Below are 27520 nucleotides of genomic sequence, written 5' to 3'. Positions count from 1 at the left end.
ATCGGACATAAAAAGTGAAATTCAGTGAACAATTTTCAGTTATGTTTTGGTCAATGGTGAGAAAAAAGCTTCCTGTAATCTTACAGAGAACTTTAAATGTACCATATTACTCCAATCATGCATATCTTATTTGTGTGAACAAGCATTTTCATGTTTCACAAACAAATACCTAATTTTCTAAAGGTGCTAAGTGCCAATTTTTCAAATTTCATTTTATTCCTAAGGAAGAACATCCATATGAGAATATCATACTAAATTGTCTTTATCGTAGCTCACCTGTAAGTGACTCACTCGTGCCCCAAAAGACGATGTTGGAGGTATCTCAACATGCATTTTGCAGTGTATTGTAATCATTATCTCAGAGAGTTGTTTTTGGTACTTAGCACATTAAAGCCTAACAACCAAATCTGCTATATGGTGGAGAAATAATGGCCACAATGATTTCCTTAAATATAAGTATTGCTGAATTGTAAATATTTGGACAAACACTTTCACCTTTTCATGATTTAGTAACCTCAAACCGAACACGTTAACAGAGTCGGAAGTAAGGACTCGGGAGCATTAATTACGTAACTAAGAATACTTTCACATATTATTTGTACATATGGTCTAGACAACATGAGTCTGCAAGAAGCAGAAACAAGGGAGCTTTACGGGAGATCAAAGGAAGGTGCGGTTAGCTTTCAAAGAAGATACCAGGATCCAACAAGGTTGAGGCACAGTCTACTATATACAGTCACGAAGCTTGAGTTTTGAGGGTGCTAGAAACAATAGACTGTGCCGGTACAATTTTGCATTGCTTGTAATGAGGCGATATTAGCGATCCTAGTGGTGAGCAACTATCTAATGTTTGCATATTTACTACGTATTGAACTTCGCGACTGTATATACTAGACTGTGGTTGAGGGGTGAAAATGTTATAATTTGGTCACCACAGGACAGTATTTTATTGCTGACGGATAGAATTAAGAGCCAAAAAAGTTACTATCTTAAAAGTTGGTGCATGAGCGATATGAAATAAATAAAATGTCAGAAAGGAATTGCAATATAGTAGTTTGGTGATTTAATGTTGTAAATCGTGTTTAGTGTGATGAAAGTGTGTTTAGGAGAACTTGGATATAGAGATCAGTTAGGAAGTTATAGAATTGAAAAGGATGTTTGGAAATTTAAAACAATGGCTAGTTAATGAAGATAAATATCGTAAATCCTTCAATAACTGTCTATTTTTTTAATCTAATGTGTAGTACAAGAAATTACATTAGGTTATACACATAAAACATTTGACCAGCACTTTCGCCAATAAGGTGGCATCTTCAGGTCTGATTAGCATATTATGAAGCTTTATACATAAAGACATAGATGAAATGCAACATATGCCTTTATGTATAAAGCTTCATAATATGCTAACTAGACCTGAAGATGCCACCTTATTGGCAAAAGCGCTAGTCAAATGTTTTATGTGTATAACCTAATGTAATTTCTTGTACTACGCATTAGGTTAAAAAATAGACAGCTATTGAAGGATTTACGATATTTATCTTCATTTACATGTTAACTTGTCGGACCAACATGCCTTTTAAATAATGGCTAGTTAATTAATATAGATACTGATAGAAGTTTATGGTGGAGAAGTAAATCTTAGAAAGTGATGTAGAGTAGTTTATGAAAAATGATATTAGTGAGAGTAGTCACAATTTTTAGATAGTTTATTATGAGTGTTGCTTGAGGTTAAGGAATGGATGATCAAACCAAAGTGAACTTTATCGATTTATTAATTTGTCCCCGGCGCTGGAGCGAATTTTTCTCCTCAAATATTAATTGTCAAAGTGAACTTGATACTAATGTCAAGATTTAACAAGATTATTATAATGTTGTGTATTAGTAAGAACAGGATCCCAATGAGTAAAATTGTGTGAAGTGTTAAATAGGAAAATGAGGAGTTTGGGGGAAAAACCAGGCAGCTCCAATTTTTTTAATTTTTGAGCTATGTATGCACAGAGGAAGAAAAAAAATACGCTCTATCATTTGGTCGAAGAACCAGGTAGTTCCAAGAATTACATTCACAGTTATAATGCATTTTGGACCTGCCTCTTTCTGTACATGCTTATTGTTTGGCGGTAAGTTTGTCTTCATTATCTCGGAAAGTACTGAATTGGAACTGCCTGGTTTTTCCCCCAAACCCCTTAAATGTTAGTACACCGGTAGTGATTTTAAATAGGATAGACAGTTAAATTTTAAGAACGATATTTTGAAAGAGTAATAATGATCAACAGAATATATCGTAAAGTAGAACGAGTAAGATTGGATGTAAAAAGACCATAATTATATATAAATTTATGTTAGTAAGAATAGAATGTTGGAAGGAACGTAAGTGTGGAACAAACAGATGGTGGATATTTAAGATCAATAAGGAGAAATTGACTGTTTGGAGTTAATAGCGGGAGTAGAAGAGTTAGTAGTTAAACAGATTGTGGGATTGCATACTAATTGCAGGTAAATGTAATAGAAAGTTACCGTACTCTGAAAGAACAGAAATGTTGTTTTTATTTTCTAATGCCAGGCGTTTGACAATAAAGTCATTTGACCTCTTGCAATAAAAGAATTTTATTCCAATGGATACTATCCCATTGTGGAATCCTGGGAAACGAGAATGCCGATGCTTTAGCAAAGAAGGGCAGCACTGCTACTTACAGATCTGTCACTAAATCTACGTATTATTCTGTGAAAAGATTTATTAAATCTACATACTTAGACTTCAACAAACAAAATTTGATAACACAATCTCAAAGGAAAAAATGGAACTCTCTGCATCATAATCCACAGTTAATTCCCGATTTACCACGAAAATCGTCTGTAGCTGCATTTAGATTGGTAACAGGCCATGATTGTTTGGCCAAACACCTGCATAGAATTGGAATATATCAGTCCCCTAACTGTCCATTGTGCAACTCAAACCAAGAAATGGATTCGGAACACCTCAAAATCTGTGCTTCAGTGGCTGGCCATGATAATATCTTTGAAAAATATTGGAGTGCAAGAGGTCAAATGACTTTATTGTCAAACGCCTGACATTAGAAAACAACAACAACAAAAAATTAGCGAGTTAAGGGTTAAGAGGTCATATTCCTGTGATACTTATACTGTAAAAGCTAACATGAAGGGGTAACCAGACTATTCCAAAAAAAAATGGAAGAAGAACCTCTGTGTGACAGCATCTTTAGGTAGAATTTTTTTTTTTTTTTCAAAATGACAACAATTTTTCATAAAATGTAATTTCGTTCTTATTTCGCAGAAACAGATACATTTCGCATTTTATCGCGGATTAAAATGCTACAGTAATACACTTAACATGTCATAAAACATAAAATTACTTATTTTGACAGCAGTCGGGTAGATTTCGCTGTTATCGTTATTGCTAAAATGTACCACATCTATTTATAATTAATTTTAAGTGGTGCAACGTTTTATACAAATTTGTCGTGCCATAAATGAAGACTTGCCCGGAAAAATGATGTAACATCAGATTCTTGAAATATGTGATGTAGGTGGAAAAAGTAATTTTAAATAATTTGCTTATAACAATAAATTATTGCATTCAATAGCTGAATAAACTTGTATCCTTGATTAGTCAAATGATTATGATAGTAAATATCAGTGGCAAAACTCTTAAGTCATTCCAGTATGTAGAGTTCAGTGCGAGGCTTGAGGCAGAAAGCCTCTAAAGGCATGGCTACGATCTTGACTATCACACTTGAGGGGGGGACTGGAGAGGGGTATCGATTCACATCTCCATGCGAACAGAGACTAACCTTCCATCACAATAATACATCATCACGTTATATGTATTGGTGTGTTGTTGTATGTTAGTTTAATCAAAAGTGCATGCGTGTGTATATGTTATACATATATATTTTGTGCAAAATGACTGATACTGAGAAAACATTGAGGTTATTATTTCTAGAATTACAGGGGGAAACCGTTTTCAAGTTCATCATCATCTTCACTTCATGGTTTAGGCTTAGTGCCTGTTCTGTCTTCACATTTTATTCAGTTCCACCTCTTCCTAGGACGTCAGACATCTCTTTTGCCTTTAGGTTGGTATTGTTGTATCAGTGCTGGAATTCTTTCGTTATCCATTTGAGACAGGTGTTCTTTCCACTTTTCTTTATAATCTTAAACTTTTTCGATTATGTTGTATATATTTAATTCCTTACGGATATCCTCATTGCTTATCAGATCCCTTCTTGTACATCTCTTTACTCTGCGAAGAAATCTCATCTCTGCAGCCTGTAATTTACTTTTATCTCGTTCTTTAATTATCCATGATTTGCTTCCATATGTCAACATGGGTACTGCCATAGTTTTATAGAACTTTAGTTTTGTTTCTTTTCTAGTTTTATTTTTTAGTGTTCTGTTTATTGTTCCGCATATCCACTGGAATTTGCTTATTTTGTTGTCAATATCTCTGTCTACATCATAAGTTATATTACAACCTAAATAATCAAAATGAGATACTTGTTCTATGGACTTATTACCAACTATTATTTTTGTACGAATTGGAAATTTACCACTGTGGGCCATTACTTTAGTTTTATGAGTTGATATGCTCAAATTGTAATTTTCTTTTCCTAGTAGGTGTAGTTTGTGAATGGCATATAGCAATTTTTCTTCACTGTCTTGTATTAATGTTACATCATAGGCAAACATTAGAACATTTAAAAATGTATCTTTACTAATCTTTATGCCTGGATTTACCTCCATTTTCCATTCTTTAATTAAGTCATCTAGATATATGTTGAAGAGACTAGGTGATAGGCTACAACCTTGACTGAGTCCTTGATTTATTCTTATTTCTTACTAGCCGTACCCGTGCGCTCCGCTGCACCCGTTAGAAATAATTATAAAGTAATTACATAATTAAAATAGGACATTTGACCCAGGGAACATTCGTGTTTGATAGAAGGATAAATCGTTTAATATGTTACTTAATTTAAATTGTATTTAAATAATTAAAATGCGATCATTTTGGTCCAGAGACCACTCATTTGGTGCAATGACAATTCCTTTAACATGTTTCTTAATTTTTATTACATGCAACCATAGTTTAATGAACAGTGACATCATTTAGATTTAATGTGTATACTTTATATTACTTGCTATATGTTTCCATTGAATTATGATAACAACTTAATTTTAATCCTTGTTTTCTACGTATTCAGTAAATGGCGCTTGGCCCACTATGGTTCTGAACCCTTCAAATAACTTAAATTATATTATATTATATTATATTATATTATATTATATTATATTATATTATATTATATTATATTATATAAAAAGTGTGTTGATAATGGATGTACTCCCATAAGTAAATTTTTAATTTGTTGTGGGGGCTCTTGAATCTCAGGAGGAACAAATTTTATTTTACAACAGCGCAACATAATATGCTTGGCTCATTGCCCAATTTTTTTGCATTGCATTTAATGCATATGTATTTTATGTATTTTAACACGATTCAATTGAGCATAGTTAAAATTTGAATTATAAAATAATGGAATGTTAAGCTAATATATTATTACTGCATACTAAATGAATACACTCTCGTTGTTCGTCAATTCTCTGAGATAAACATTATTTTAAGAAATTACAGGAAACGAATATACAGAATAGCCTATCAAGTTTCCTGTGCATAACAAGCTATTTTAATCTTACCTGTCCTCAATTCATTCAGACGTTACTGTAATAACATTATAGCATTATGTCCATATAGAGAAACTACACTTTCCAATGGTGAAATAATAATTAATTACACAAATCGGTTAATTTAGCTTCCGATATTACTTCATACAAACACAGAAACATTCTCTGTAGGCTATGATTCATAGCTTTCGATTGTTGTTGACCAATGCCCCTTATAGACGAAGTCATTTGTTCTTTATTTCATTACACTGCCTTAGATGGCAGTTATTTTAATTTTAAAACTCATTTAACTCATTAAATATCAGTCCTATCAAAATGTTTCAAAGAATAAAACTTATCGGAAATGATTTTTAAAGAAATTTTTGTTATGTAACATTTTTCACAAAAATCAATAATAAACGAGATATTTCGATTTATTTAATTCAGGCCCCCCTTATAACCCCCCGCTTTTAAATAATGTATTCTGAATGCCATATAGCCTAAAATCTAAGTTCCAACGAACTTAATTTACATTCCAATTTTCATCGAAATCGGTTCAGCCATTATCGCGTGAAAAGGTAACAAACATCCAGACAGACAGACAGACATACAAACAAAAATTTCAAAAAAAGCGATTTTCGGTTTCAGGGTGGTTAATTATATATGTTAGGACCAATTATTTTTGGAAAATCGAAAATTACCAGAAAAATTTCGTCTACAGATTTATTATTAGTATAGATTATTATTGGACGTATGAAACAAAATGTGCTTGCAAAGATAGGAGATCGAAACCACATTTACATATTAAAATATCGGATGGAAAAAAAAAATAAATAAATAAGTAAAAATTTTCATTTTTCTAGTATAAGAAATATCTTTGGCTAACAGGGTGCTCCGAGTCAAATAAGTGATTATTGTTATGCCTGTATTCTATGGGGGTGGGTGAAAATGAGTGGTCATCATCTTCTTGTGAGATCTGTGTCACTAAAAATTTGATAAAAAAAAAGCTGAGAAACATCTGCTGTATAAAAAGATATGAAGTAAGCAAATTGTTTCAGCCTACTCAGTATTTACATCTTAGCTTCGCCACTGGTAAATATAGACCTAATGAAATATAACCCTGGCATTATTTTCCTTTCTCCTGAAGCTCGAATTACAGCTTTGTTGGTTATAGCCTCATTCCGTGGAGGTTTTCAATTATCACTTCATTATAGTCGTGATTTCCATAAAATTATTGGTAGGTACTCGTGGTATGATTCAGAATGCGACAATATTGACAGTAGTACACTTGAACGAGTGTAAACTTCGTTGGCTAAGCAGTTATTTGCTTATCTTGGCATTTTGTCACACATGGCTTCTCGTTAATCACGTGACTTTTGAACATATACGACATTCCAACGTAAACACATTGTTTTCGTGTGCTTGCAATACTTCAGTCACGTATATCAACATTATCGACATTATTCTTTATCTCACCTCAAAACGTGAAAATTACGCAGTAATTTTAATAAGCAAGATTTGTGCCATTGCAGTCTATATGGAAATGTTTAAATTACAATAATGATATATATTTGTAGGCCTGCATTTGTAGACGATAGAACAGTTTCCTCAGCTCTAAGAGAATGTCAGATAATACATGGCAAGTCATCGACGTCACCTTGCCAAATACTGTTTCGCTTGTCAGACGATAGACGACATTAATATGCTACTGAAAAAGTCGAATTTTGACAAATTTTATCATGTTTTTATTTTCGCGCCAAAAATATACGGTTTTATGAGGAGTATTTTTGTGAAAATTTTTTCTCAATATGTTAATTGTAGAGATCAGAAGCGAAGTGCATCCTGGGTAAACTAAAGCATATAAAATTTTAGTTGCTAAGGGATATATATTTTAATCACATCACACATTAACATTTAAAATTAAAACCTCATGGAATATAGTGAAACCTCTTCTTACGGACACCCCCAAGATACGGACACTTCTCATATACGGACAGATTTTTATGTCCCAACTGAAATAATATGGAGATAATGATAAATTTAACTCTCATTTACGGACACGGACAGCTGTTTCACAGTCCTAAAGCTTGCTTTATCTCCTGACTGCGGACAGAACTTGGATCTAAGACCTAATTGTTACAAAAATGGAAAATTTAGTTTTGAGAACTGTACAGAAATTCCTTAACATGAAAAGAAGACAATTATGGTCTCATTGGCTACCACTAGCCCAGCTGGCTACTCCTTGTTAGCTGGAAGCGGGTGGATAGACAAAGTCATAAAATTTAACCTGTCTGATGAGTCCAAGGTTTCCGCGATCGTGAAATTGTATTCGGACACATGATAGGATTAGTAGGATTATTCTCTTCACTTCAATCAGTTGTTCTGTTTCGAGAGACATGGCACCTGAACGTAAAGGTTGAGTTGAAAACTGTAAATTACAGTACTGCATAACTGTCGACCTAGAATGGCACAGTAATGTATTTTCGTTTTTCGGTCTTATGTACTGTAGTTCAAAGTTGCAAAGAATTACTTTAGTATACTTATTTAGAATTAAACTACAGTAATACATTTCATTTAAAGCGTGAAGGGATACATAATGCATATAATTCACTGTTAGATTGGTGAGCCTTCCTCCCATTAAAGGACACCTCCCAGATGCGGATAGATTGTTACGACTCTTCGATGTCGGTAGCTTAATAACTTTCAATCACATTTTCTCTAAAATTACAAAATTGCATTTATGCCCCTTTGCTTCTGACCCCTCAGTTATAAGTATACTTTATATAATTGTATATAAATTTGAAATTTGAAAATTTGAATTTGAAATATAAGTTTGTAGAAGTTATGTTAATGTTCGAGTTATATGTAACCAAAACTTTAATCATCTCAAAGAAGAAATTTTCTACGTTTTCAATGGTAAATATCAATTTTATTTCTCGGTAGTTAAAACTAGAGTGATGAAAGTGGGCATACTTATTCATTAATATATCTGTTGTGAAATGGTGCATTTCATTGGCTGTATTCAGCATTGTTTCATTGCTAAAGCAATATTATTTTTTCATTAATGTTTGAACATTAAAGGAATTATATATTTTTTTATAAATGAACAAATTATAGTAGCGCATTACTAATGCTCCATTGCACATTATGCAGTGTTACCTTTAAGAAGGAAATATTTTTGTTTTTATAAATAGGATTTTCACTAAGAAAATTAAAGGAAAAGAAAACAAAATAAGTTCATTTTTTTAAGTGTTTATTAGAAAAGATTGAAATTTACAATGTGTGATTATGATATTGATATGCATATTCAGTAAAAACTTAAACTTTTTTTGTTCGTTTAGTCAACTGTCCGAACACAAGTCTGAACCTCACAAGTGATATCAAAAAGCACCATTTATGAGGCAACTAGACCAGGAGATAATGGGGTAGGATGGCCAGTTCCTTTTCCCCTCCATTGCATATATTGCTGATTACTAGCTAAAAAATTGTGGATTTTAGAAATGTCAGTAGTGCATCGCCTAAAGATATATGGATCATATGTGGTGAAAGACCTGCCCTTGTGCAGAATACTACTTACTTACTTACAAATGGCTTTTAAGGAACCCGCAGGATCATTTCCGCCCTCACATAAGCCCGCCATCGGTCCCTATCCTGTGCAAGATTAATACAGTCTCTATCATCATATCCCACTTCCTTCAAATCAATTTGAATATTATGTTCCTATCTACGTCTCGGCCTTCCTAAAGGTATTTTTCCCTCCGGCTTCCCAACTAACACTCTGTATGCATTTCTGGATTCGCCCATACGTGCTACATGCCCTTCCCATCTCAAACGTCTGGATTTAATGTTTTAATTATGTCAGGTGAAGAATACAATGCATGCAGTTCTGTGTTGTGTAACTTTCTCCATTCTCCTGTAACTTCATCCGTCTTAGCCCCAAATATTTTCCTAAGCACCTTATTTTGAAATACCCTTAATCTCTATTCCTCTCTCAAAGTGAGAGCCCAAATTTCACAACCATACAGAACAACCGGTAATATAACTGTTTTATAAATTCTAATTTTAAGATTTTTTGACAGTAGACTAGATGACAAAAGCTTCTCAACCGAATAATAACACGCATTTCCCATATTTATTCTGCGTTTAATTTTTTCCACCTCTTCGAAGGATAAATCTCCAATTTTTATATTTCAATTTCGTACAATATTCTGGTCAGGACACATAACCATATACTTTGTCTTTTCGGGATTTACTTCCGAACCTATCGCTTTACTTGCTTCAAGTAAAATTTCCGTGTTTTCCGTATTCGTTTGTGGATTTTCTCCTAACATATTCACGTCATCCGCATTGACAATTCCAAACCCTCTCTGTTATCCTGAACTTTCCTAATGGCATATTCTGGCGGCGAGAAGACTATGAACGAATTAATATCACGCTAAGTAACCTAGTAGTTGATCCAGCGTCGTTAAATGAAGATATTAGGCCAAGACGTAATCATTCTTATCAAATTTCGGGATGAACATCGTTACTGCTCTCTAGCTCAGAGGAATATAGTCAGTGGCAATACAGAATCAAAATATTCTGAGGAGTAGGGTGGTAGTTATATCTTGTCTTTTTGTAGGAAGATCAAATATAGACCTACAAGTTGTCTTGTAGTAATTTATAAGATGAAAAGGATTTCACAGATTTGCGATGATTTCCTCAAAGATTACTCCGTAGTTGTTTTAATGTCTCTTCCGAGGTAGAAGTACGAATAAATTCGTCACATGGCAGGGACAATGACTCTATCCAGTCCTAGACCCTTTTAAGACGACAATACTGTATATAGTGATGATCTTATGCCCCCTAAAGGTCCTTCATTTTATTTTTCAGATCAATTGATCGTAGGGATTTATACATGTAATATAACAACATCCCTCCTTACGTGCGTTCCATACATTACGGAAAATAAATTTTGAGGAAAAATGCACATGTCGATAATTTTGCACAGTATTCAGACATTGAATATTCATATTATAGTCCGTGCTGCATAAGAAATTGTAATTGTAATTGTCACTGTTATGCAATGCTCAAACAATTTGGGTAACAAAATTACGTAAGGTAGTATTGTTGTGGTCAGGATTTCCTGTTGTTAATATAACTAAAATTGTAAGCTATTACTGAATATTGTAGTGAAGCATTAGAAGCGATTATTTCTTCGAATTTCAGAAGATTCGTGTATATCAAGTAGGCCCTATTAAGGAGCTCGGAATTGAAACGGATAACAGACTGATTTCACAAAATGAAATATGCATACGTGCGCGTTTGCCTCCTGATTCGGAGCCGCGCTCGGACGTGGGTTCGATTCCTGCGTTGGGTTTTTCCAAGGTTTTCCCCTACGTAAGGTGAATGTCACGTGGACTATAGCGTATCCTCGGCATCACCTCTCCAAATACCATCTCGTTATCACCAATTCCATTCTTAAATGACCTAGTAGTTGATACAGAGTCGTTAAATAACAAAAGAAACATCCGTGTTCTCCTCTGAGGTCTGACATTTATCGTTAGATGCGAGGTTCGCGGGTTCAAACTCTGCCGAGAGCAATGGATTTTGGCGATAATATCCTTAACATGGCTTCCTTTGGGAGGGAAGTAAAGCTTTAGATCTGATGTACGTACGTAGATTTACGGCATAAAGAACCCTGTTCTTGGTAGAGGGCTTGCAAAATTTGTCGGCTATTTCTCGTTCATTTTGGACTTGGACATTGATTAAATTCTGCAGTTGAAAGCGTTGTTAAATACATACCTACATACATAGAAAGAGAGAGACGTACACAGAGTATTTCAGTTTGCCAACCTCGTTTTGTCATTACTTCATTATCAGTTATTACTATCATTTAAGTGATTATGTCATCATAGCTTAATTAAAAGATCATGTCATCATAGCTCAATATATAGGATAGCATAGAAGAGGTTAAGAAAAGGTACCAGAAGTGAGCGAAGAAATTATTCTTACAATAGGGCCTACTACTACTTACGATGAAAGAGTAATGGAACGGAGAAAAATTCTCTCCGGCGCCGGGATTTGAACCCGGGTTTTCAGCTCTACGTGCTGTTGCTTTATCCACTCAGCTACACCAGATGTCTATGAACGTAGGACTGAAGTCCACACGTGTGCTGAGGTGCACTCGTTATGAGTGACTAATTGGCCGGGATCGGACGGAATAAGCGCCGTCTTAAATCACGAAGTGATTTACGCATATGATATATATTATATATTATATCGTATGATGACCAGACGCAGAATATCTGCATGGAAATATCATATGTACTTCGGTACATTAAAGTAATATATACTACTACTACTTATTTGAACCCAAAATTGAAAATAAAGTAGGGAATTAATCTACCTTAGGGTTGCCAGATCTCTTTAAAAAAATTGACCGGTTTAATAAAAATCATTAGAAATTGCTATTTTAAGTTATTTTATTTACTATACCATGAGGTTATACAGATAGGCCTACAAGTTTTATTTTGGTTACAAGTACGTTACTTCAATTGTGTATTCAAACTTCTTTACTAATTTCTCTTTTCTTAACAATTTTACATCATTTTTGAATAAAAAAACTTCTGGCTTGGAAGGTGAAATTTACAACTTGTAATAAGTCCTTGGTACATCGATTCCTTACATCTGTCCATTTTTTGTTTCCTTAGAGACGATACTCTCTCCACTCACACATTGAAACCAAGGTTATTAAACAAATAGCTTACAACTTTTCTAATTAATGTTATTTATATTTTTATGGTGAACATTGGATAAAAAATTAAAACATTTTCTACGTCAGTGTCTTCATAGTAACTTGCAGCGAATTATTCTCTAGTTAACTACTAAGATTTATTGCAAATCATCCGTCCTCAATTGAGGTTGGCCACTGGGATCCGGAATTAACAAACATAAGAGATAAAGGGAAATGAAACGAGCAAAATAATGATTCTATTTGTACATTAAAACGAAGATTTACGTGTTAACATGTAGATGATAGTGTAGAATTTGAAGAGAGGCCTTCAGAATTTCCATTACAATCTTCCGAATCTCATAAAAGGGAATTTTAAAGGATATAAGGATATTACATGTAAATTTTGGTAAACAACCCCTCGCTCCAAATAGTAAGCCTGTAACATTCCAGTTGTAAAGCGAAATGCCATATTTTTCACTGAGATATGGAAGACAAGGTACATATGTAGCTCGCTTGTCATCATATAGTTATCAACATTGACATGTCCTTTGATTTCAAATATTTTAACAACAGCCTTGAAATCATCAAATGTTAACTGACTTCTTAAAGAAAAGTTTAATAATCTTGAACATATATTGTTTTCACTATAACAAAATTTGAAGTTATATTTTCGCGGCCATTTTAAAATAAATAAACGGAAGAAAGCGACTTACGGAAAAAATAAAAACCAAAAACTTACGTAAGACCTAACCTAACCTAATCTACCTTGAAAATAAATGAAAATAAAACATTCTTATTCTTAAAAGTAGTCTTTTTGAGCAAATCCGAAAACTAATGCTCCTAAGGCGGACTCAGATCTTGATAATCTAAGATATCGCGAAGGTATTAGTTACGTGTGGTGACGAGAGGATTATCATTATCACTTATCAGTGTCGATTGCCTCGAAAAAACAGCTGTGTTAATGATAGCAGCAAGAAAAAGCCTTGATTTCTACCATCAGTACGAAATTAATACTATTGTGGATAAAGTGACCTTCACCGACGGAAGTAAATTCATAAGCTGCTGTTAAAAAGAACACACCGTACTTCCTGAAATCACGCCACGATTCTCAAAGTTCTACTGTCACTTTCGGAGTAGGTGTACTCGTTTTGGATTTGGCGCACAATAAACTGCTTGTCACAACTTGTAAGGACTTATCCGTCACTATTTTTATTACTCCAAACCTGTCTGTCACTGATACGATAGTCTGCTATGGACTACCAATGGTCTTAGGTGTTTTTTGTAAATATTTACATTGTGTAACCTAATAGTCACTTCTATTCGCCCTCATTCGTCTCTGTTTTTTTGAGTTCTGTTTTATTAACTATAATACAAAATATGTATTGTGTGTGTTTTTTTCTGCTTGGTTTCAAGCATAGTCGTTAAATTTGACATCAAGATTTTTTGGAAATGTAGGGTACTATTTATGAGGAGCTGTCGACTTCGACACCCCAGGGTCTATGTGCTCATCAGTCAGTACCGGTACACATTTTCTTTCTTGTAAATTATAGCGTATCTCGTTCTTTTCTACAGCCTAATGTATATTTCATAATGCGAATTTTTGCACACAAAATTATATGCGTATAATGTTTATTAATATGATTTTGCTATTTACCGTGGTCTGAATGAGATCCATGTCCATGTCGGTATCTGCATCACACGCCTTGCTGTTCATGGCCGGGCAGGTGTAGACTGCCCGTTTTCTGTCCTCTTTCTTCCTTGCTTCGGGCATTGTGACGTAACGCGAGACTACTAAGAGAAGTAGGTGGGGGAATGACTATACCTTAACGAAAGCTATTACAGCAGTGGACTTTCATCCAGGCGGACTGGCTTCAATCCCCGACCAGGTCGTGATGGAATTTGCCATGGACAAAGCAAAAGAAGAGAGTTTTATCTTTCCATCACAGTCTAATATATACAGTCACGAAGCTCAATACTTACTAAATATGCAAACATAGATAGTTGCTCACCACCAGGATCGCTACTATCGCCTCATCACAGACTCTTTCCCTAGCAGACGATAAAATGTATTGTACTTGCGATATCATGTTCTTTTGAAAAAAATTAACAACTTCCTTCCACTATTGAAATATGAAATACATAAGGTTTATATATTATTTTCATAAAATATATATTATATTCTATAAACTCACCTTCCTGAATCTTTCGAAAGAAGGATAACTCTAACCTTTTTTCTCACAATTTATAGTACTACAAACGTCTCGTTGTCCCATATTATTATTCAAATTATTGCATTTTAGCCATTTACACTTATTACAACCGATAACAAACATTTCACAGTTTACATAGCTTCTCACAAAAATGCGAAATACGGCACAGTCAATGCCTTTTCGATCTATACCAGGCCGTAATGTTTGTTCGGGTTTTCCATTTCAGTGTATGGAGCTCAGTGAAATATTATATTATAACTTTATTGCGTATCATTGCTAAGCTTTATTTAGTGTAATGTGTCCATAAGTTCCGTTTACTCCTTGTTGCATAATATGCTGCAGAAATAATTACAAAACGGTGTTATTTTAATGTGAAGAGAATTTTACATGCTAACATAATCTGTTCGCGTCAACATTTCAAGTTTAGAATGGAAGCTATTTTGAGGTTTAATAAAAAAGAATTTATATTGTGATTTCAATTTAGCACATCTACCTTAATTGATAAAGACAAATAATTTATCATACCACTCTTATGAAATTAATGTACGTACAATTGTGTTACTTCGTATCTTAAGTAGTAGATAAATACAATAATTGTAGTATTAAAATACAGACAAACTGAATGTGCGGGGTATCATACATGACATTATGCTTAATTATAATATATAATTGCGAATTTAGGAATATAAGTTAGTAAACATAACCTATAATATTTCCATATGAATGGCAAGGCATTGGAGAGCACTAAATTTAGACAGAAAGGGGCAACTGGTACAGTAAACATAACCTATAATTTCATCATATCTAAATATTCATGCGGTGCAATTGAAAATTATTGAATCGTGCATAAATGAATGTACAAGAATTTCGCAATATTTAATCGAAATAAAGGCAGGTATTAGACATACGAACAACGTAATTTTCACACCATAAATAATATTACACCTTAACTCGCAAGTGAACTGTGTCTGAAGTGTCTCATCATTGTTTTAAATTTTATTAATGGAATTACACTACATTTTAGAGAAACATATGTTACTGTTTATCATTCCAACTAATTTATATGGTTGAAACACCGCCCTTCATGATCGGGTTAAGCGAGTTACATGGTCTGCCTTACGGCCTGTATTAGATCACGATGTCTGTGGCACAGTCTATTGTTCCAAGTACTCACAGCGCTCCATGCGGCTAGCAACTATCGCGAGAACTGCAAAAAATCATCCCAAGCTTCGTGACTTTATATAGTAGACTGTGATTCCACCAACATTCTCCACCTCACCCTCATTTCATCTATCATCTACAATAGTAAAAATAAGTTGTAGTGAAGTATTCGGGGAAGTACGGATCTCCGAAGCCGATATAGGAAGCGCTCCGGGCTCCTGGGGCTCATCAGACTACTCGTACACGGACTGGATCTGACTCTATCAGGGGCTGAAACAGGATGGCCCATCTGGCAGCGTCGGATTCACGAATACTATCCAGTTCACTTATCGGACTTGGACAATATCGTATATAATATATATATATATATATATATATATATATATATATATATATATATATATATACCTATAATGGGCCAAAGCGTGCCTAAGTTTATAGATGTGTTTCGGGTCTATCCCTCCAGAAGCCAAGCCAATACCTTAACGAAAAATGCAGTATCATATCATATTTATACAAATTGAAAATCCTGGCGGCTGCATTTTGCGCGGGAAGTAATTCAGAGCAAATTAATATATTTGTCTCTGGAAATAGTTTTAAATTAATATTTAGAAAAATGTATTTGGCGGTATTACACCAAAGGTTAGGATAATTCTGCCAGTTCAGCATGCATTATTATCATTAGGGCTAGGATTTTGATGATTCATAAATCATGAAAAAATGTCCTAAAAGCAATGCATTTATGACCTAAAAATCTAAAGAGAAAAACCCTTAAAATGCCCTAAAAATGATCTTACATAATTGGCTTAGTAGGAAAAGAGGTTTTGTACTACTTAATATTTAGACTAGTAATTACATTAAATTTTACATATTTTTTTTCTAAGTAGTACACTTTAATTAATTATTTTACCTGATGTAGTTTTCATGTATGATTGTTTACCTCTGCTTCGGCATGTGGACGTGAGGTCAGCAATCGGCTGGTCGGTCTTGGCCCTTCATGGGCTGTAGCGCCATGTATTTACTTTACTTTTAGTTTCCATGTAGTCTACCACAAGGTCACTCTTATCCGGAATTAGCAGGTATAGAGGAGTATATTGAAGGGGTGGTTGGACTGATCCATTACATGGGGTGTACTACGTTAAAATGGCAATATTTGTGTAGAAAAACGATTAAAATATTATACAAAATAATGGGTATTAATGGACAAAATATGTAAAGAATATATCAGAGAAAATAAACATTTTACATTAATAATAGGGATTTACGGCCAAAATTAAATGAAAATGCCTAAAAATGTCCGAATAAGACAAAAGATGCTCATATGAGTTGAAACAGGCAAAAAATGCAAAAAAAAATGCCCTAACAAATATGTCTTAAAACACTCAGTTTATCACTTAACATATATATACTAAAGCAGCAATGTTTCTGCAACGTGTCTCAGTGAAACATACAGCAGAGTCCATATAGGTCAGTTTCTATCTGATGCTTTTCCAATTCACTGCGGGCTAAAGCAGGGAGATGCACTATCACCTTTACTTTTTAACTTCGCTTTAGAATATGCCATTAGGAAAGTTCAGGATAACAGGCAGGGTTTGGAATTGAACGGGTTACATCAGCTTCTTGTCTATGCGGATGACGTGAATATGTTAGGAGAAAATCCACAAACGATTAGGGAAAACACGGAAATTTTACTTGAAGCAAGTAAAGCGATCGGTTTGGAAGTAAATCCCGAAAAGACAAAGTATATGATTATGTCTCGTGACCAGAATATTGTACGAAATGGAAATATAAAAATTGGAGGTTTATCCTTCGAAGAGGTGGAAAAATTCAAATATCTTGGAGCAACAGTAACAAATATAAATGACACTCGGGAGGAAATTAAACGCAGAATAAATATGGGAAATGCGTGTTATTATTCGGTTGAGGAGCTTTTATCATCTAGTCTGCTGTCAAAAAATCTGAAAGTTAGAATTTATAAAACAGTTATATTTTCCGGTTCTTCTGTATGGTTGTGAAACTTGGACTCTCACTCTGAGAGAGGAACATAGGTTAAGGGTGTTTGAGAATAAGGTGCTTAGGAAAATATTTGGGGCTAAGCGGGATGGAGTTACAGGAGAATGGAGAAAGTTACACAACGCAGAACTGCACGCATTGTATTCTTCACCTGACATAATTAGGAACATTAAATCCAGACGTTTGAGATGGGAAGGGCATGTAGCACGTATGGGCGAATCCAGAAATGCATATAGAGTGTTAGTTGGGAGATCGGAGGGGAGGCCGAGACGTAGATGGGAGGATAATATTAAAGTGGATTTGAGGGAGGTGGGATATGATGATAGAGACTGGATTAATCTTGCACAGGATAGGGACCGATGGCGGGCTTATGTGAGGGCGGCTATGAACCTTCGGGTTCCTTAAAAGCCATTTGTAAGTAAGTAAGCAATATTTCTGGCTTACTAGAAAAAAGATGCAATTTCATCAAAATCCTAGCCCTAATTATCATGATATGGGAAACGAATCCGTTAACTATTTCTTCAATGATTAGTTATTATATTTTTATTATCAACTACAGTGCGTCTTCACCATCATGTCCGCGACGACCGATCGGCCGCATGCCCGGTGGGGTGCCTCGCTTCTCCCGCTGGGACAACGTGTATGCATCTTCATTCAGAAAGAAGAAATACAACATAGCATACAGAACAGAAAACTCACTACAAAGATATCTCAACACACAAAAAACACAAACAAACAAATACGACCACACAGGTGTATACAAACTCACATGTAATAGTTGCGAAAAGTTCTACATTGGACAGACAGGCAGATCATTCCAAACACTCTACAAAGAACACATTAAAGCAATAACCAGAGGACACAATACATTTACATACGCCGATCACATAACCAATGCTAACCATACATACAATAACATAAATGCGGAAATGGAAATCCTACACATACAACTCAAGAACCAAAAACTGAACACACTAGAACTATAAGAAATATACAAACACATTAAAACACGTCCCGATCAAATTCTCAACACACAGATCAATTTCAGTACACACACACTATTTGACTCCACTTTTCAATACCTTTCAACAATCAAACGCACTCACATAACAGGCAGAGAAGTTCGAGATGACGCCGAGATCTAGTAGACTCTGAGGATGGTGTGATGAAGCACCGAAACAGCTGTAAGCCGCACAGACTTACATACTTAACACGAGTAAGTCCGCTAGTTAATCAATTACTTAAAGTGTAATAGTCTTTATAAAAATTCCTAGAGCAATATTGAAGTTATTTAATAGATTCAATGAAACAGGTTCTGTAATAAAAAAGATGACAAAAGCGCCGTGTTCTTACGGAGGAAGGACTGGATGAAATAATTGGTGCGGCATTAGAGCATAGACTATCAAGTCTCTGAGACGTTTAGCACAGCAGACAGGGAGGATGGCATCTACGGGAGTGGCAATAAATTATTTAAATTAAAACCATATAGAATTCCGTCATGTCATGAATTACAGCCTCAAGATTACAATCGCAGGCTTAATTTTTGTAACTAGGTGTTAGAAAAGGTAAATAATGAAGAACTTTATTCCCGATCGATCGGGAGTAACGGTCAGCGTGTCTGGTCGCGAAACCAGGTGGCCCGGGTTCGAATCCCGTTCGGGGCAAGTTATCTGGTTGAGGTTTTTTCCGGGGTTTTCCCTCAACCCAATACGAGCAAATGCTGGGTAACTTTCGGTGTTGGACCCCGGACTCATTTCACCGGCATTATCACTTTCATATCCTTCAGACGCTAAATAACCTAGATGTTGATACAGGGTCGTAAAATAACCCAATAAAATAAAAAATATTCCCGAGCGATTTTTTTTTCTGGTGAGGCTTGATTTCATCTGCATGGCCACACGATATCACAGAATGATAATGATCATAAGAGAACCAGATATTGTGCATGAAGCTTCATTGTAAGTTTTAAAGAGTTAAGTTGTGCGAGCGCGCTTGCCATCTCGACGGCGGAGGGGCTGCCTCCTCCCGGGCGCGCGGCCGGTCGGTCGTCGCGGGCGTGATGGCGTAGACGCACCGTACTAATACTTTGATATAGCCTATAAGAACTACCTAGACATAAAGAATTTAAAAAGTACGGTATATGGAAATTTGTACTTTTTTTTCTGTGAAATGAAACAGATAAAATTAGCAAATAAATGAATTTTTATAAAGACTATTACATATTTACTACGCCACACTACTTTTGACCAATAAAATGGTACGGAACGACGTTTCAACCAATCATGGTTATTTATCCTACAATTTTTAATCACCTCCCTAGCATTTGTTTTTTTTTTTTTGCCAACATTGTACTTTCAATAATGGTACCTTATAAAATGATTCATGTTTATTTCATCATCCTTAATTAAAACTTTTCTATTCTCTTTTTGAATACATTTTAGAAGATTCTACACAATGTAAAATTGTGACTCCACCACATATTGATTACGTGATTTAACCATCTCACCAGCGAATAGGGATTATAAAGAATGGACACTTCGCGTCGGTACCTTTGATGTAGCCGGACTGATTTCAATGACCTTCAAGCCAGCTAAAGCGTCAGATTCTGCTTTCTCCCTAGAGTTGGCGCTGACATCACACCAGCTAGCAGTCGACACAGCGGAAATATAACACATACAATTAATACATCTAGGTACATTATGTACTCAAATAAAATACATTGGATCCATAAAATAATAAATCCTTCATTAACTGCAATGTCTAGACTCTAGAGTTCCTTTATAATGAGAGTTGAGACGTTGACCCCAACAACAATTAAAATATGTAATGATTTGATAGCTCTGAAACTGGAAAAACAAAACTCTTACGAGAAGTAAAACCATATACCTATATTATATTATTATACAAATATTAAACAGTCCACACCCGTGGAGTAACGGTCAGCGCGTCTGGCTGTGAAACCAGGTGGCCCGGGTTCGAATCCCGGTCGGGGCAAGTTACCTGGTTGAGGTTTTTTCCGGGGTTTTCCCTCAACCCAATACGAGCAAATGCTGGGTAACTTTCGGTGCTGGACCCCGGACTCATTTCACCGGCATTATCACCTTCATATCATTCAGACGCTAAATAACCTAGATGTTGATACAGCGTCGTAAAATAACCCCAAAAAAATATTAAACCAATTCGATACTTAATTTTATAATGTATTATATTATTTTATAATATAATGTATTATATCTGAAATATAAAATATTATTATTACAACTAGTTTGTCACTGAGAAATAAGGTAAAGCTGTTAACTTGAATTTATTTGAAGCAAAGCGTTACTGGATTATGCAATAAGGTAGGCGATGTTTGGATCCTGTACCTCAACTCTATTCTCAATTATTATCTTAGCGTATGCTCGATTACACTACCTCTAGTGCTTGAAAGTGGAACTAACCGCTGGCGCACAGAGAAACAAAACACAGGAAAATTCGCTCAGTGTCCATTCTTTATAATCCCTATTCGCTGATCTCACGTCCATAGCATCTTCAGCAATGGTTCACAATTTTACTATACAATGATGCCATTTAATTGTTTTTAACTTATGATGTTAACATATTTCTCAAGATTTTACTTGCGACCGCAACATTATGATCAAATCGTACACCACTATCTATTAATTGTTATACAACGAATCGTCACAGCAATACGAGATCGACCACAACAACTTAATATTATCCATCGTAACAAATTGACTTTATTACTATTACAACAATGCATATTTAAAACATTATGGTTTAACAGATTATCATGACGTCAATTTAGTTTATACAAACATCCATGTTATACTCTCAAAACCTTCGTCCCCAATCCTAAGTCCTTCTTTATTCACACCATTTTTCCACAACAGTCAAATAGGATCCCATAAATCTTTCTCCCCTTGATTTCAACACATTGAAGATACTTTTAAATTATATATGTAATATTTTCTGTGTCATACCGTGTTAAAATATGCAAATTTAATTTAAGAGGCTTATCTTTCAACAAGTATTTATTTGAGTCTTTACATATTTTAATCTAATACAATAACTTATTCACGATCTAGCTAACATGAAGAATATGTCATTAAATATGCATATTTATTACATAATTTGTTGCTGTGTTTTAGTATACTTTTTAGAAAATATTTTTAAATGTATTCATATATTCTAACTAATTAATTTGTGTACTTTAACATATATTATGCAATTTAGGTACAGATATCTTTGTCTGAAGATGCCCACAATAGGGCGAAAACGTTCATAAGAAAAATAAATGTGTTAACAAAATATTTTTAACCTAACATCGCAATAAGTCAAGACGGAAAATAAACAAAAAACTATATTATCTCTTTTCTGTTCTCGTTATTCTTCTTGATTCTTCAAACATCTAATAAATAGCATAAGAGGAAAATCTGCTATTTCGATTAGTCAACGTGTCCACTTCCTTTTTATTGGCACTACTGTAAAAGAATGGTTCCCAATCGGAAGGGGTGGCGGGAGAATTTTGAGGGTTGTAGGAGAGAATGTGTTTGCTGAATGTTGACTCTTATGGACTCACTATTTTAGTATTGTTTTCATTTTTCTTTTCCTAGGTCTTGCTACAACCTTCACTATTTTCATTTTCTCGCGGCACGCAGTAAAACTTCTTCCACATTACATAATCAGTTTGTTCTTCAGACGGATATGATTATTTGACACTAATTCCTATTCTAAATATAAATAGACAATTACTTGTACGTATCGTATTTTCTGTTAGCTTAAAATATCAGATGAAAAGTTTACAAAAGTTATTTTGTTCTACTGAGAAATAGCTATAATTAATGAGTCCGCCATGGAGCCTTCATAGTAATATGTTAAGACACTCAGAGGACTTGTAACTCTTACAACTTAGAATAAAGTAGAGTAACGGAATCACTTCTGGTGACGAAGTTACTCTTTCACCCCTTGTGGTTTTTAGGATTATCGCTTTCAGGTGTTATTATTATTATTATTATTATTATTATTATTATTATTATTATTATTATTCCCATTCTTATTCTGTCCTGCGCCGTGACGTCGTGGTCTAAGGAATCCTGCCTGGGACTAGCGTTACGGAATGCGCGCTGGTTCGAGTCCTCATGGGAGAAGAAATTTTCTCATGAAATTTCGGCCAGTGTATGGGACCGGTGCCCACCCAGCACCGCGATGCACTTGGGGAGCTACGATAGGTAGCGAAATCCGGTTACGCAAACTAGCTATAACGGCTGGGGGGCTCATCATGCTAACCACACGATACCTCCATTCTGGTTGGATGATCGTCCACCTCTGCTTCGGCATGTGGCCGTGAGGCCAGCAGCCGGCTGGTCGGTATTGGCCCTTCGTGGGCTGTAGCGCCACGGATTATTTATTATTATTCTTATTCTAGGTAGCAGAACAGCCAGCCATACGTGCTGTACATAAATGTCTAACTTAATTGTGGTAATTTTTTACAGTTATCAGTTTTTCTCTGTATATAATGCATTTCATACTAACTATCGTTACACACCAATCTCAGCTCATCCAAGTAGTAGTAGTAGTAGTAGTAGTAGTAGTAGTAGTAGTAGTAGCAGTAATAATAATAATAATAATAATAATAATAATAATAATAATAATAATAATAATAATAATTGTTATTGCTAGAGTAAAGATATATCATAAAAATCGCTCTAGCACCACCAGAAAGAATACGTGCTCAAGTGCATACCACAAAATATTAAAACAAGTACTTAATTAATTAACAAAATGTAAAAAGAGGAAAAAACACAGATATTACAGTAATTGAAACTTTATATTTCCTCCTTAAACAATAATCTTTCAATTGATTTTTTGAAATAAGGAGTATTAGCAAACTGAATGTTTGGTAATTTAGCTGTTATCTTGTTATAGAGCCTTGGACCGAAGTTGCTACTGCGATTATAAGCTACAGTTGTGATACATTTAGGTTCTGTCAAGCATATGAAGGGTTCAGAGCCATAGTGGGCCAAGCGCCATTTATTAAAAACGGAGAAAGCAAGGGTTAAAGTTAAGTGAATACCATAGTTTAATGAAGATTGACATATCATTTAGTTTTAATGTGTATACTTTGTGTTATTTGCTATATGTTTCCATTGAATTATGGTTATAAATTCAATGCAATTGCTTACCCGCTCTTTAAATGTTTGTGATCACATTAAGGCTCTATTCAAAGTGAAAGCGTTAACATTAATGCGAGGACATAATAATTATCATGTGTGACATGAACATAAGATTCGTCTTATCATTCACAGAGTCAACATAACGCTAACGTCAAAACAGAGAAATAATGTAAGAGTATAGAAAATGAAAATGGATGTTTTGACTGTTAAGCAGTGAAATTTGTTCCTACAGATTGTATTAGCTTATGTGTGCGGTATACTATATTTGATGCTATAAATATTAATTTATTTCACATATGAAAGAAAAGAAAATATCTTATAGTTTACAAATAATATATAATCTGTAAAGTTTACATTTCTTATAATGTGGAAAGATACTGTATTAGTAATATTACAGTATAAAAAAATTAAATCCTACAGTCATATTTCATTTCATGAACTGTTTGCAAACCATACTGTATATTTTGTTTTAACAAGTTATCTTTGTATGATTTGTGTCTTTTGTCACAAAAGCGACGATGACTTTCAAACAAAATGATCAATTTCTCATCAAATGAATTCATTTTGATGCGTCCTTCTCTTGTTTTTGTGCAGTGCGATTGTTTTTTTTTTTTTTCTGGAATCACATCAACGCGAACATGAAAGTTTGGAGTTTGCAAACTTTCGCGTTAGCGTCTAACGTTATTGTTTATTTTTATACTAGCCGTACCCGTGCGCTCCGCTGTACCCGTTAGAAATAAATATAAAGTAATTACATAATTAAAATAGGACATTTGATCCAGGGAACATTCATGTTTGATAGAAGGATATATCGTTTATCATATTACATAATGTAAATTGTATTAAAAAAATTAAAATGCGATCATTTTGATCCAGAGACCACTTATTTGGTCATAAAAATTATTTTAGGAAATACAGGAAACGAATGTACAGAATAGCCTATCAACTTTTCTGTGCATAAGAAGCTGTTTTAATCTTACCTGTCCTCGATTCACTCAGAAGTTACTGTAATAACATTATAGCATTATGTCCATCTAGAGAAACTATACTTTGCAATGGTGAATTAATAATTAATTATACAAATCGGTTAGTTTAGCTTCCGACATTACTTCATACAAACACAGAAACATTCTCTGCAGGCTACCGTATGTTTCATAGCTTTCGATTGTTTTTGTCCAAGGCCCCTTATAGACGAAGTCGTTTGTTTTTTATTTCATTACACCGCCTTTGATGGCGTTGTTATTGTAATTTTGAAACTCATTTATCTCATTAAATGTCGGTCCTGTCAAAATTTTGCATAGAATAAAACTTATCGGAAATTATTTTTAAAGAAACTTTTGTTATGTAATATTTTTCATGAAAATTAATAATAAGGGAGATATTTCGATTTATTTAATTCAAGCCCCCTTATAACCCCCCTTTTAAATAAAATATTTTGAATGACATATAGCCTAAAATCTAAGTTACAACGAACTTAATTTATATTCCAATTTTCATCGAAATCGGTTCAGCCATTATCGCTTGAAAAGGTAACAAACATCCAGACAGACAGACAGAGACAAACAAAAATTTCAAAAAAGCGATTTTCGGTTTCAGGGCGGTTAATTATATATATTAGGACCAATTATTATTGGAAAATCGAAAATTACCAGAACAATTTCGGCTACAGGTTTATTATTAGTATAGATAACTCAGACCTTGGTGTTGATAACTTGATTGAGTCACTCCCTTAACTCCGCACTCCACCTTCCCCGTCTGAGACAGTAATGTTTTGGTACGGTATGAGGAGGCACGGATTGTATCAGACTGGCATCATAGTTTTTACAAACTTTCGGCTTTCACTGGTTACCTAAAATCCACCACTGATGCCTTACTCTGTGTTTGTTTATAAGGCTGTGTAAGCGAAAAGGACATGAGCGGGAGTTTCACCGACCCTTTCACTTCCCCTCTAATGCCCAGGGCTTAATTGTAACTCATTGTAAATGGAGCCATTAAATAACCTGACCTCAAGCTTTTGTGTTCTCGTTACGTTTGCGTTTACTTTTCATTTTGAATGGGCCCTAAGGAATGTCCAGCTCAAATTAACAACACGACATCTGGCTGCATGAGCTACAAAGTACATAGAGGTTGACGATGATATTTTTTAACATGAACAATTAAACACAACATAAAGGTAATGATCTCCTAATTTACTTTCACCTGCGCTATTCTCATTCCTCATGGTTTTCTCCAAAAGCGTTGAGAATCTTCGACTATTAAGCAGTGAAATTTGCTCCTGCAAACTATATTAGCTTGTGCAAATCAAGATTTCAGGTATAACTCCCTGTAAAGTTGATTTGAATAATTTCGAGGGAAAAATTGTTCCGGAGCCGGGTATCGAACCCGGGACCTTTTGTTTAACGTACCAACGCTCTACCACTGAGCTACGCGTTGGTACGTTAAACCAAAGGTCCCGGGTTCGATACCCGGCTCCGGAACAATTTTTCCCTCGAAATTATTCAAATCAACTTTACAGGGAGTTATACCTGAAATCTTGATTTGCATAATACACGTCACTGTTCGTTAACAGAAAACCACAATTTAAGTCACACGGAGTTAGTGTGCACTCGAAGTTGGTTGCTTGACGGTTGTCAGCCCACTTTGAGGTCTGTGGATATAGAGGGAAAAATTGGATCGGTGTCGGTTAGAGTTCCCGGGTAGCTCAGTGGTAGAGCGTTGGTACGTTAAACCAAAGGTCCCGGGTTCGATACCCGGCTCCGGAACAATTTTTCCCTCGAAATTATTTATATTAGCTTGTGTGTGCGGTGTACTGCATTTTATGCTATAAATATTAGTTTATTCCACACATGAAAGAAAAGAAAATATCTTATAGTTTACAAATAATATATAATCTGTAAAGTTTACATTTCTTATAACGTGGAAAGATACTGTAGTAGTAATAATTAGGGGGCGGACGTTGATGACCTAAAATCTACTTGAAATGATCATTAAAATGCCCATAAAATAATGGAAAAATGACACAAAATTAGTCACCTTGTTTCAATGACTGCCCTACAAATCTCTGAGAGCGGAGGCAACTTCCTGGAATTTGGCTAAGATAAAGGAAAAGAACATGCAACAAAATGAAGGTTTTAATGGAAAACTATAGATTTTAATGGGGGTTTACGTTTCAATCAGGGTTGGTCCATGTCACTGCCTTCATTCTCCGTCTCCTCCTCCTTCCACGCTTCACTTTTGTTACCAGATCTTCCAGATGAGGGAGTGTGGGCGCAGCGTGCATTCTTGCAATCGTTGTGTTAAAAATACTGCCTGCTACAGTAGACATCCCTTCCGAACCATGTTGAGGACACAACGTCCTGTCCAGGACACGGTGAAAGTTTCCCCCCTTCCAAACATAAATTCTAAAGACAGCCTCGTTCCAACAAAAGAACAGTAGGATCAAAGTCCTCACTTAAACTACGCTGCTCTCAAGCATTTTATATTACTTCCGTTGTGTGACATGAAGCCTTCAGTGGAATGAGGGATGGACTTTAGAGTCTGTTCCAAACTATAAAACTCAAACTTCA

General features: G+C 34.8%; 2 protein-coding genes across 3 annotated transcripts in view; one reads left to right on the top strand and one right to left on the bottom strand.

The window, feature by feature from the left end:
* The window catches only part of LOC138709437 (organic cation transporter protein-like), a 181785-nt gene extending 167580 nt beyond the window's left edge, over window positions 1-14205 (bottom strand). The window contains exon 1 of the mRNA XM_069840200.1: window positions 14049-14205. Within this exon, the coding sequence (XP_069696301.1) occupies window positions 14049-14165 (117 nt within the window). The 5' untranslated portion in view covers window positions 14166-14205. The remainder of the gene's footprint in view (window positions 1-14048) is intronic.
* LOC138709438 (coiled-coil domain-containing protein 174) overlaps window positions 1-27520 on the top strand; it is a 549941-nt gene that overhangs the window by 23783 nt on the left and 498638 nt on the right. The gene's annotated exons all lie outside the window — the stretch shown is intronic.

This window comes from Periplaneta americana, chromosome 11, assembly GCF_040183065.1.
Source record: "Periplaneta americana isolate PAMFEO1 chromosome 11, P.americana_PAMFEO1_priV1, whole genome shotgun sequence".
Lineage (NCBI taxonomy): Eukaryota > Metazoa > Arthropoda > Insecta > Blattodea > Blattidae > Periplaneta > Periplaneta americana.
This window is presented reverse-complemented; position numbering and strand designations above follow the sequence as displayed.